Genomic DNA, 11,953 nt, shown 5'->3' on the forward strand with positions numbered 1-11,953 from the left:
TTGTCGCCACTGCAGTCGTAAGCACAACTCGCTACTTTGTCGCGCAAATTCATCACCCAACACAGCATCAGTCCCTCAAGAGAGCTTGACTACAACAGTGGCCAAGAAGTCGGAACCCCGACTAGAACCTTCGTCAGTCACTTGTCTTGCCTATACAAGTCGTACAGTTTTATTGGCAACTACGCGGGTACATGCCTACGGTGACCCACAACCCGGCGTTTAGCTCGGGTGCATTGTGACCCGGGTTCACAGGTCAGTTTTATCACACATAGACTAGCTAATTATTTGTTTTTACGCCGTAGCAAATGCGATGTTCGTGTGGAGGGAATAGGTGCACATGCTCACGCTCGTACATGGGGCTGCGTGTCGCTTACATTGAAATTACTTCATTCCAACTTTGAATTGACACTCGCTGCGCTTGTCACCCTGTCAATTACTACGGCCATCCCAACAGTGCATATAGACATGACACAGTGGCAGCACTTAGCAAGCCCGGAGCTAGCCGATCTACAATTCGGGACTCCTGGCAATATCGATATTTTGGTTGGTGCTGATGTATGGGGTCAAGTGGTTGAAGGTGACGTTAATTTCGGCGGTCTGCAAGAGCCACATCCACAACGCACACGTTTCGGTTGGGTTGTCTTCGGTCCAGCATCAGCAGAGAAAATATCAGCACTGCCCTCGCTTGCATTCAGCGCACAGCTGCGAGGCGAGGACATGCAGTTGGAGGAGCTCGAACGCAATTTTTGGCAGCTAGAGGAAGTGCCTTCACAAGATTGTGGTGGAGACGATGAACGCGAACGACACTTTTCAGCAACTCACTCTCGCACTTCGGACGGTCGCTATGTTTTTCAGATAGTGTTTCGCGCTGGCGCCCCACCTCTGGGCGACTCATACGCACACGCTTTGCGAGAGTACGAGGACCTGGGCCATATGGAGCGCGTTGGTCCACTAGACGACAAGGAACCCTGCTATTATATCCCACACCACGCGGTTACGGAAAAATTACGCGTCGTATTCAATGCCTCTGTGCGGACTACAAACGGTATCTCATTGAACGACATCCAGTTAGTAGAAGAAACAATCCAGGAACCGCTCATCAATATCATGTTTCGGTTCCGCCGCTTTCGCATCGCATTGTCGGCAGATATTGAGAAGATGTACCGACACGTGCCAGTAACTCCTAAGCACAGGAACTTCCAACGAATCATTTGGAGGGAATCGACAAGTAACGGCATCGCTGTATAACTCTTAAAAACCATAACTTATGGCATGGCGTGCAGTCCATATAATGCGGTTCGCGCACACACTCAAATGCGCATACGACAATTATAAGGTGGTACCAGACAATCAACAAGCAATTGCAGCTCGTGACACAGTCTTGAAATCCTTTTATGTTGACGACTTCCTGACTAGTTGTGACTCAGAAACCAAGGCTATAGAACTTGCGTGAATGCGGTTCTTTCTGCTTTCTACGACAATGGAACTCTAATAGTGGTGAGGTAGGCACTCCGCACATTACGCGCCTAATCATAGTAGAGTAATCGTTTTGTCATGTCAAAACGAATGCATGAGGACTCGACTTCTGCACACTTGGGCGCCCTGCGTAAGCCCTGCTTGCGCGCACATTACAGATTTTCTGGCCGGTCTTTCTCCCTAATATACTTCCGCGAACATTTCTGCAATAAAATATTGCATACACGTTTATGGCTTAATACAATTGGCACGAGTTTTAGCACAAAATCATTAATTTTCAATTATTATCTACTGAAATGACAAATAATTTTTATTTCGAGCACAAAAAAGTAAAGAAATGCCGATATCAAAACGGCAAGCGCCTTACAATGTTGGGTGCTTCGATTCATGAAGTTTTTATGATTAGGCGAAAATATGATTATGAATCGTAATATACAGAGCTTCATTGAAATACATATGTTCGGTATAAAAGCTTCATACTTTAGTACGCCGGAACGATTACACTACTATGACTAGGCGTTTAATGTGCGGAGTGCCTTAGTCATTGAACCTTCCACTGCTGCTGTGCTTGGTTTGAGATGAGAAAAGCTGTGGGCGGCTGGTTTAGTCCGGGATGCACCGCTACCAGACTCACTTCGCGAAATGTGGATCGCATTTTACAGGGACCTTGACGTCATCAACCGCATTCGTGTTCCACGATGGCTAGGGATGGCTGAAGGTCGATCGACTACATTACTCGGATTTTGCGACGCGAGTCCCCTAGCATACGCAGCTGTTATATATACAAGAACTACGAATGGCGAAGGGCATCCAATTGTATCACTTGTTACAGCTCGTACTAAGGTGGCTCCGCTCAAGGGGGCAACGATTCCTTGGGTGGAGCTTTGTTCAGCACATTTTCTCGCTGTTACGCTCAACAATGTACGTATTGCTTTACGGTTAACGGATAACCCTTATTTTTTATGGTCAGATTTGCGGATTGTGTTGTGCTGGTTACACAAGCCACCCACTACTCTCAAGCCTTTCATTTCCAACCGCGAACGGCAAATTCAAGAGCTAACATCGCCAGACTGTTGGCACCATGTTCGGTCGGCTCAAAATCTTGCTGACTGTGCCAGCAGAGGTATTTGAGCGTCCGAGCTTGTTGAGCATAAACTGTGGGGGCGAGGTCCGAAATGGCTGACAGATACCCAGGTGCCCATTCCAGGAGAAGTCGATCTAACTAATGAGGAGCAGAGTTGCCACTTCGGCCTTTTTCGGGCTAAATTTAGCTTTTTTTTCAATGCATTTAACCTCAAAATAAGTGATTTAGCTTTTAGCTTTTTTTTAAGCTGTTTCTTAATTTCATTTGACCTTTTCTAGCCTTTTTTCTTACTAAAGTTCTTTATTGAATCGATATTTAGAAAATAATATTTATATCATAAAAAAATGTGTTATGGTAACTCTAAAAATAGTTGTAGATAAATAGATATCACAAAAAAATTTGTTTATGGTAACTCTGAAAATAGTAAGCACAAAAAAGTTATCGACAATCGTAAAGCGCAAACCGGTTTGCGTATCACTATTAGTTGGTATTTTTAACTGAGTGGCGTCGGAAAAGAGCTGTGCTTTGTGCTACGAATTTTTTAATTTTAACCTCAACCAATGGATAGGTAAATTTCAGTAGATCTCAAATTGTATTCTCTCTTTTAATGGTTTTTTTGTTAAAGATATTTGACGAAGCGATCGGTTGAAGAAATTTCGGATGAAAGTAGGGCCTTTTATTCTGATTGTGAAATACATTCAAAAGTGACAAGATATAAGCCCTGTTCGCGTACGCACTATCCAGTAAATCCAGGTTTTTTACTGGATGTCGTTTTCGTACGCAAAAACTTGCAAGAAACTAGCAAAAGAGGGGAAATTGAGAGAGCAAAAATGACAGCTGAACTTGCAAGTTTTACTGGATTTTTACTGGATAAATTTTTACTAGCAACTATTTGCTAGTAAGAAAAACAGCTGATGGCATGATGCTTATTGTAAATCACATTAAGAAAATAGTTGTTTGTGGTGCTTTTAGAGTTGCAAATGATAAAATAAACCAATTTAAATATACAATAAGATGGAAAACACTAGTTTTCTAAGAAAATTGTATCGGAAAATAAAACCAGTGACTTCTTGCTGGTTTGCGTTTTCGTACTTTCTTGCATATTTCACTTATTGGGAGTAAATATTGGCTTACTCTCTGAAATTAGGTTACTGGCAAGTTACTGGATATTTTTTGCTGGAGAATACGAAAACACAGCTATAGTGACAAGGTATAGTATATGTGATGGGGATTTTTGATTTATATACATATGAGTCGGCCGCTGTGGTGTAGTGGTAAGCAGTGCGCGCTTTCACTCATCAGCACCTGGGTTCAAGCCCTGGTCAAAGCAACATCGTTAAAAAAAAATATAGAAAAAGGTTTTTTCTTAACAGCGGTCGTCCCTCGGGAGGCAATGGCAAACCTCCGAGTGCATTTCTGCCATGAAAAACAGCTTCGCATAAAGATACAATCGCCGTTCGGAGTCGGCGTAAAACTGTAGGTCCCTCCGCTTTGTGTGACAACATCAAGGCGCACGCCACAAATCGGAGGAGAAGCTCGGCCAAACACTAACATATGTGTAATCGCCAATCTATGTTTTAGAAAATAAACAAAAATATAGCTTTATTTTCATACATACATACATATATTATATATAGGTATGTACATGGTACAAGTATCTAAAGGTAAAACCGTTCGCTGAATTTATATTTTTTGTTTATATTTTGAAGTTTGCCTACTTTATAAAATTTAAATTTTCAGAGCAACTAAAACGCTAAAAGTAAATCCTTTAAATTTTTGTATCATGGTTATGTACATATAAAGATTTATGCCGAATTGTTATGTGTGAAATTAAATAAATTTGAAAAAGAAAGTGAAAAATGATTTTTTGTTTTCAGCTTTTTTTTTAGCTCGAAAAAAAAAATAATTGCCTTTTTTAGCCTTTTTTTGGAGCCAATCTAGCTTGTTTCTTCAAAAAATTCTGGCAACACTGATGAGGAGCTTGATATTATGCAAGGTGAACATAGGGTTTCATCTCTAGTTACAACAAAAATTTATTCGCCAGTTGTCACTACTCGACGTCGAGACGGACAGACAATTGCTCTGAATGATCGGGTCAGTTCCATTTTAAAGCTCCAATGTACAGTGGCTATTATTCTTCGCTGGCTTCCCGGCAGCCAACACTTGCGAAGCTCAATCGTTAGCCCCGCAGAAATGGATGTTGCCCTTAATAGGCTAACTCGGAACGAGCAGTTATATTACTTCGCTACAGATATAGCCCAACTTCAAAAGGGGTTGTGCGTACCCACCACCAGCAAGCTGGTATCATTGAAGCCCTACATAGATGAAAATGGCATTTTGCGAGCTAGAGGTCGCATCAGGCAAGCTGACCTGCCAGAAGATCGGCGCCTCCCGATGATCCTACCAAAACACGGCGAACTATTACTCTTGGTCATCCAGCATGCACATCATACAACGCTACATGGAGGCCCGCAGCTTGTTCTTCAAACACTTCGCACACGGTATTGGATACTAAACGGTAGGCAAGCGGTTAGAAGCTATATACAGAAGTTTGTTACTTGTCGGCGACATCGAGGCGTGACCCCAACTCAGCAGATGGCATCGCTACCGAGAAAACGAATCAACGCTGCACGACCATTTGCATCATCCAGCGTCGATTATTGCGGTCCATTCACAGTACGAATTGGCGCAAAACGTTCCCGCGCCACGGTTAAGACATACTTGGCCATCTTCATCTGCATGGTAGCGAAGGCGGTACATATTGAGGTCGTCGATGATCTCTCATCACAGGCGTTTCTGGACGCGTTTACAAGATTTGTCAGTCGACGTGGGCCATGCCTCGAACTTTTCAGTGATAATGGTCCTGCTTTCATTAGCGCCAATCGCTTACTACAGGAAGAGCTGGTTGCATGGCAAAACAAAGGCAACCAGCAGTCTTTAGCAAATATGGGCACTCATTGGCACGTTATCACGCCTAGCGCTACCCATCAAGGTGGACTCTGGGAGGCTGCCGCAAAGTCCGCTAAACATCATCTGGTGCACTTGGTTGGAGCACAAGCGCTATGGCATAGCCAACTTCAAACATTGGCGAACGGATTGAGGCGTGCCTGAATTCCCGACCGATCACACCGTTATATGACGATCCCGGCGATAAATTGGCACTGACCCCTGGTGACTTTCTCGTGGGTGCCCCACTGGTTGCAGTTCGTGAAGCCTACGTCACTTCAATATCGCCTTAAGCACTGGCTCTGGGTGCGCCAACTACACCAACATTTTTGGACACGGTGGAGTGATGAATATTTATCCACACTACAAATACGCAACAAATGGCAGACACGGTCAACCGATTCGAAAATAGGCGACATCGTTCTCGTAAGGCACGAAAATTTGCCTCCAACGCATTGGCGATTAGGCCGAATTACGGCAGTACATCCGGGAAGTGATGGGTTAACCCGCAACGCCACTCTTCAGACAGCGAATGCAACGATAACCCGGGCAGTTCAGAAGCTGTGCCGGCTCATCGACGACGATAATTTCGAGTCCAGTGCCTCGACCGGGCAGGATGTTGAGAATTCGCCCACACACCCTAATGCTAATTAGCTTTGCGGTATTTTAACGCATCCTCTTTGCAAACATATTCTTTGTACATAAGCGGGTTTGCCTATACATCTGTACATATGCACTCATTTCCATACATAAGCTTTTCTATGTACCTACGAGGGATGTTGCGACTGTGGAATTTTAGACATCCGCGGATGCGAATGCGGATGCGTATGTTTAAAAGCTAACATCCGCGGATGCGGATGCGAATGCGGATGTCATGTATTTTAAGAAATAATTTAGGTGGGTAAATTAGGTGATTTGGGTAAATAACAAATGGAAAGGTTAATAGTTTTTAATAATCTGCCTTATCCTGAGTTTTGCCCGAAAAAAAATTCGTCGGAAAATTTGTATTCCGCCCATAGTAAATATGTACATGAAAACCAAAAGTGAAAAGTGAACCGGTTCGGGGAAAATTAAACTCATGATAAGACTGAATGTTTTTTCAGTACCAAAAGTGAAAAGTGAACCGGTTCGGGGAAAATTAAACTCATGATAAGACTGAATGTTTTTTCAGTACTTGAATTTAAAAATTGGAACATTGTACTTAATAAAAACTTTTTGAAGGGTCGTAAATCAAACCTGCGCCACTATATAACAACTCGCTCGAGGCGACAAACTTTAAACTTTGCAAAATTGTAAATTCTTTTCGTTTGACACCGCACCAATTGAGAGGACTTTCAGTGATATTTATTAATTTTTATTGGAATATTCCAGGGACCGAAAATAACAGTTATTTTTTCCGAGTTAAATTTGGCCTAATATTTTTTATTACGAAATAAACGTCCTATCCGGATAATAAAGAAACCGCTTATCCAAATAAAACAAATTTGGTATCATATGAAAGAGGACTGAAATAGCTTTTAAACAGAAATAACGAATGACGGTTACCAGCTCTATTTACATTTTTTATAACTTAATACTAAAGAAATTCGTGTAAATACATACCTGACCCAATGTTTGTTCTATGGTAATGAATTAACATTTTTTATTTAAATATTTTTCAATGTGAGGCACACAAAATGGGTGGGTTTTGGGGTTCCAACCCTCCCTAAAGCCAATAACCTCAAATTCAAACTATATCTTAAATCCTAAAATCCAGCTGTGAAGAAAAATCACAAGAAATATTTTTTATTATTTCTGTTTCATGAATAAATAAATATGAGAGCATTTTCTTATTGAGAGTTGCAAACTGAGTTAAGAAATTTTGATAGAAGAAAATTACTTTTCCATTTCGTGTGCGTCATTTTATATTAATTTTTCGTTTTTCTTGAGAGCTCTTTATAGTTTAACTGCGAATGAAAACATTGTCCTAAAAACATGCAATGCATACTCACTTACTGTTGTTTTTTTACACTTTATAGTCTAAAAGAGTTTACCACTGATATGTACTTAACAAGGATTCGAAGAATTAATTTGCCAACTTCGAATTCGTTCCACGAAAATGAGCTACATAATAAAAATACAAGTTCAGTTAGTTTTTCCGGTATTCGCAATACTAAAAAGTTTGGAAATTGTGAAAAATCACCATCTGCATCGAAAACCAGAGATCGATGAAAATGAACATTAAACTCTTTTTTAACATTCTTTATTACTTTTGAAAGTTGAGTGCATCTTGTATTTATAGAACTTTATATTAAACGAGTAATTTTCAAACGACCGGACGACCCTTCGGTACCCTCTACCGATAAAAAAAAGAATTATTGCAATCGTGGTTCAAAATTATGCGGAAGCACACATAAAATAAGGACAACATATTCCGACGAATTGATAACCTCTCCCTTTTTTGAAGTCGATTAAAAATGTTTGAGTACTTTGTTAATTTTATGTAAGTAAAGTGCAATTTATGAAACTTCAAAAAGTTTATTTATTTATTACATACGGTACAGAAAACTTGCATAAATATTCTTTAAAGAGCATATTATCTGAATTTTCAGAAGTAAAAGCCCCTCCCAAAATGTATTCCTGGGTGCGCTCCTGATGTGAGGCTTTCCTCTTTTAGACATTTCAGTTTTAAAGCTATTCAAGTCCTCTTTCATTGGATACCAAACTTGTTTAATTTGGATAAGTGGTTTGTTTATTATCCGGAAAGTAGTTTTATTTCGGAATGAAAAATACTTGGCCAAGTTTAACTCGTACAAAATAACTGCAATTTTCGGTCCCTTCAATATTCGCATTCGCAAAAGATCCGTATTGAATTTTGCGAATGCGAATGTTAAAATGAATGCGGAAGCTCCGCGGTTGCGAATGCGAATGCGAATATTCGCAACAACCCTGGTACATACTTACCTTCATACTTATGCACACAGTTTTGTTAAATAGTTATGAATTTATACTAAATTGGAAATTACAGAAAATAAAGTCATTCTTTTTGAAACGTTATTGCGATCACGCGTTTTTATCAAGTTCTGCCTTAACTTGATTTATTTCATTTAAACGTTAACGATTGAGTTTTGTTTCGTTAATTTAGCTCCGAAACGTAACGAAGTTATTTTGATACGTTTTTTTTGCTCGCTAACGAAACGAAATCTATTTATATAAGGGCTATTCGCGGTTCAGTGCATACGAGCTGACGAATTTATGCAATTGCAGAAATATGCCATGGATTGTGAGCGACCGTAAAGCTTTTGCAAAACAATTTTTGTGCATCAGCTTTGGTTTTGTTTATGAATGCAATGTATAGCATTTTTATGCTATGGATTTTCGGTATTGCAAATTTGCCAAGCCATGACAAATGCAAATGCGTGTATTTTGTTTGTGTATTGCAAATAATTTGCAATACAAATTTGCAATGCAATGATGCTAGGCCATTTGCACCGGATCGCGAATAGCCCTATAGTTTGTTGAGCATCTCTGGTATAAGGTCTGTCGAAGGTACGTAAGTATTTTCAAAATCACACATTTCTTTAGTGAAAATTTGATTTTCCACTGATAACACACTAAGACGATTTCACTTCGAAGATTTAATTATATTTATTACTGAAAACAATCTTTCAGCACCAGCAGTGCTATGAGGAAGGACTGCCAAATTGCACATACAGCCACTCACAAAAGTATTCGTAATTTAGTTTTTTTTCAAAATATTCAAAATGTTTTACTTTTTCATTTGAAACATTTTGTTTCATTTGAAACATAACTCATTCTATAACAAAAACCATATAAATGATTCTTGCAAACTTTGTACAAAATTCATAAATATGAATCAAACTTAAAAAATTTGCATCAAAATTTTAAACTTTTTACTCAGAGTTTTTAGAAAAAATTTCAGTATGCAGTTTTGTAGCCCGCTCAGTTTCAGTATAGTAAAGTGCAAGTTTCAAGTAGCTAAAAGTTACCGCTGATTTTTTAGAATTTTTTTGTCGAGGGTGTTGCGCATTTGTTTCCATATAAGGCAAAATCCATTTTTATATGGAAGAAAATGCCCAATACCCTCGACAAAAAAAATTCTAAAAAATCAGCAGTAATTTTCAGCTGCTTTAAACTTGCACTTTATTATACTAAAATTGAACGGGCTACAAAACTGCATACCGAAATTTTTTTTTTAAAACTCTGAATAACAAGTTTGAAATTTTGCTGAACATTTTTTTAAGTTTAATTCATTTTTATGAATTTGTACAAAGTTTGGAAGAATGATTTATATGGTTTTTGGTATAGAAAGAGCTCTATTTTAAATGAAAATTAGCGAAAAAGATTTATGATGGAAAACATTTTAAATATTGTAAAAAGTCTAATTTACGAATACTTCTGTGAGTGAATGTATACATATTCGGATAATTCAGTAAACATAAATTCATCACATAAATTTTTTTCATTCTTTAGCGTAGTCCAACCTTTGACCAAGTAATCTTGAAACAAATCCTTAACTTTGGATTTGTAAAAACGATCAAATTTCACCACTCGCTGTTCGACGACTCTTCCATACCCTCAAGAAAAGGATATTGTTTAAGAAGCGGTAAAATAATGCATATCACCTTTTTGAATAATTTGTGGGTCACAATACTTTAACAGTTTTAAGTTGTTAGCAGCAAAATTAAACCGTTTACGTATTTCATCACACAGTTTTATATAATACTTTAAAAGTTTACATTTAGCACTATGAATATCTATATAACCACAGCTGCTCTCTTCAAACTTTTCAGTTTCAGCTGAAACTGCTATACGATTCTAAATTTTGCCGTACAAAGAACTCTCACCTGAAATTGCAGCGAAATTGCTTCAACTTCGCGAACACAATTCTTAAAATTGAGTAATGTGAATTATTAATGAATAAAATGAAGAAAAAAAAAACAAACGTCAAACTTTTTGAAGAACCCTGACAACAACAAACTGTCGTCGAAACTGAAATTGAAATGGTTGTGTAAACAGCTACAATTTGAGTTTGGACTAGAGTGTTGAAATTGCGCAATTCAGCAGAACCTTCAGCTATTCAACTAACATAATATTTACAATAAATTTTCGTGACTTTAACATTCATAATGAGGAGAAAATTGGCTGGTCAACTTATTTGAAAGCAATATTTTGGCAAAGTGGTAATAATTTTATTTCAGTAAAATTGTGGTAGATTTTTTAAAATGTGTGGTAGTTGAGGTAGAAGTAAAAATTACCCAAAATGTAGTAGATCTACCACAATTGTGGTAAAGTGGCTACACTGCTCAGAATACAAAATTACGATTGTTTCGGAGCGGAATGCGGGAATGTAATCAAAATTCGGAATAGTGCTGATTGAAAATTTTTTAATTATTAAATATTTAATTCTAAATATTTTTATTTATAAAAATACTAGCAGACCCGGCGAACTTCGTCAAGCCCAAAATTTTTATTTTTTTATTGAAACTTTTTGGTCCAACATTTTCACCAACAATTCACGTTTACGATTTTCATTGGCACATTCATCTGCTTAGATTATGGTTTGGTGGTCAATTTCCGCTCTAAATATCCTAAGGAAAGTGTCATATCCGTGAAGAAATTCTTGAAATTCTCCAACTGTGCAGCATTTCATAGCACAGTTATTCGCAAAACGAAATAAATAAAATGAAGAATATTTTCCTCTTCACTCCCTGGCGGCAGCAATGACCCGGTTCTATAGTGAATCTGTCCTAGAAGCTTTACAGTATAGTTGGTGGCAATTTCAACGAATGCGAATCCTTTTCTACAGAAATGCAATATACATACATATACTTATACGAAATACCTAAAAAGCTGGAATGCATAATAATACTTGAAAATCACATCCATTGGGACAATAGTAACACAGTAGAGTTCGATATACTCAATGATGCAACAGGTCGATTTAATCTGACCTTCACGGCATCTTTTCTCGCTTGGCTATTTTTAGTAACAACTCGACTCCAGCGCCACTTGGCAGCACGTTTTTGCAATACTATTGCTCTTACCATTACCAATACATATTTAAAATATTAGCCAAATCGGATCATAAATAAGATCTTTAGTAATAACTCAACTACAGCGCCAACTGGCGAATTAAATTGTGAAACTAAACCATACAGAGACCCACTCAAACACACACAACAAAATTTCGTTAAATCCGTACAACCATTTAGGAGGATTTCCCTCACAAACACACCCACAGAATAATTATAAATACATTCAAATAAAACTAAAAGTCGCTACGTTTGTAGACTTCACGCCCCCTTTTTCAAATAGCCCGAATTTTCTCCATGAGTATGGGCTTGATTTCATATAGATACATATCTCCATACGAAGTTCCAGTACTGTACCATGAATACTTTCAGAGATATGCAGTATGAAAAACCCCGTTTGTAATGGGAGGTG

At 38.3% G+C, this 11,953-nt stretch overlaps 2 protein-coding genes across 2 annotated transcripts; both read left to right on the forward strand.

The window, feature by feature from the left end:
- The first annotated feature begins 465 nt into the window (after positions 1 to 465).
- On the forward strand, positions 466 to 1,248 carry LOC118751307. Its single transcript, XM_036486087.1, has one exon. It carries the CDS (start codon positions 466 to 468, stop codon positions 1,246 to 1,248), a length of 783 nt encoding a protein of 260 aa, XP_036341980.1.
- Positions 1,249 to 5,155: 3,907 nt separating this feature from the next.
- On the forward strand, positions 5,156 to 5,671 carry LOC118751308. Its single transcript, XM_036486088.1, has one exon. It carries the CDS (start codon positions 5,156 to 5,158, stop codon positions 5,669 to 5,671), a length of 516 nt encoding a protein of 171 aa, XP_036341981.1.
- The last annotated feature ends 6,282 nt before the right edge of the window (positions 5,672 to 11,953 follow it).

Source organism: Rhagoletis pomonella, unplaced genomic scaffold (assembly GCF_013731165.1).
Source record: "Rhagoletis pomonella isolate Grant_MI unplaced genomic scaffold, Rhpom_1.0 Rhpom_scaffold_00646, whole genome shotgun sequence".
Classification (NCBI taxonomy): Eukaryota; Metazoa; Arthropoda; class Insecta; order Diptera; family Tephritidae; genus Rhagoletis; species Rhagoletis pomonella.

Bases quoted from the DNA above. Each gene is read 5' to 3' on its own strand.
- LOC118751307 (XM_036486087.1), top strand. From the start codon at position 466: ATGACACAGTGGCAGCACTTAGCAAGCCCGGAGCTAGCCGATCTACAA.
- LOC118751308 (XM_036486088.1), top strand. From the start codon at position 5,156: ATGGCATCGCTACCGAGAAAACGAATCAACGCTGCACGACCATTTGCA.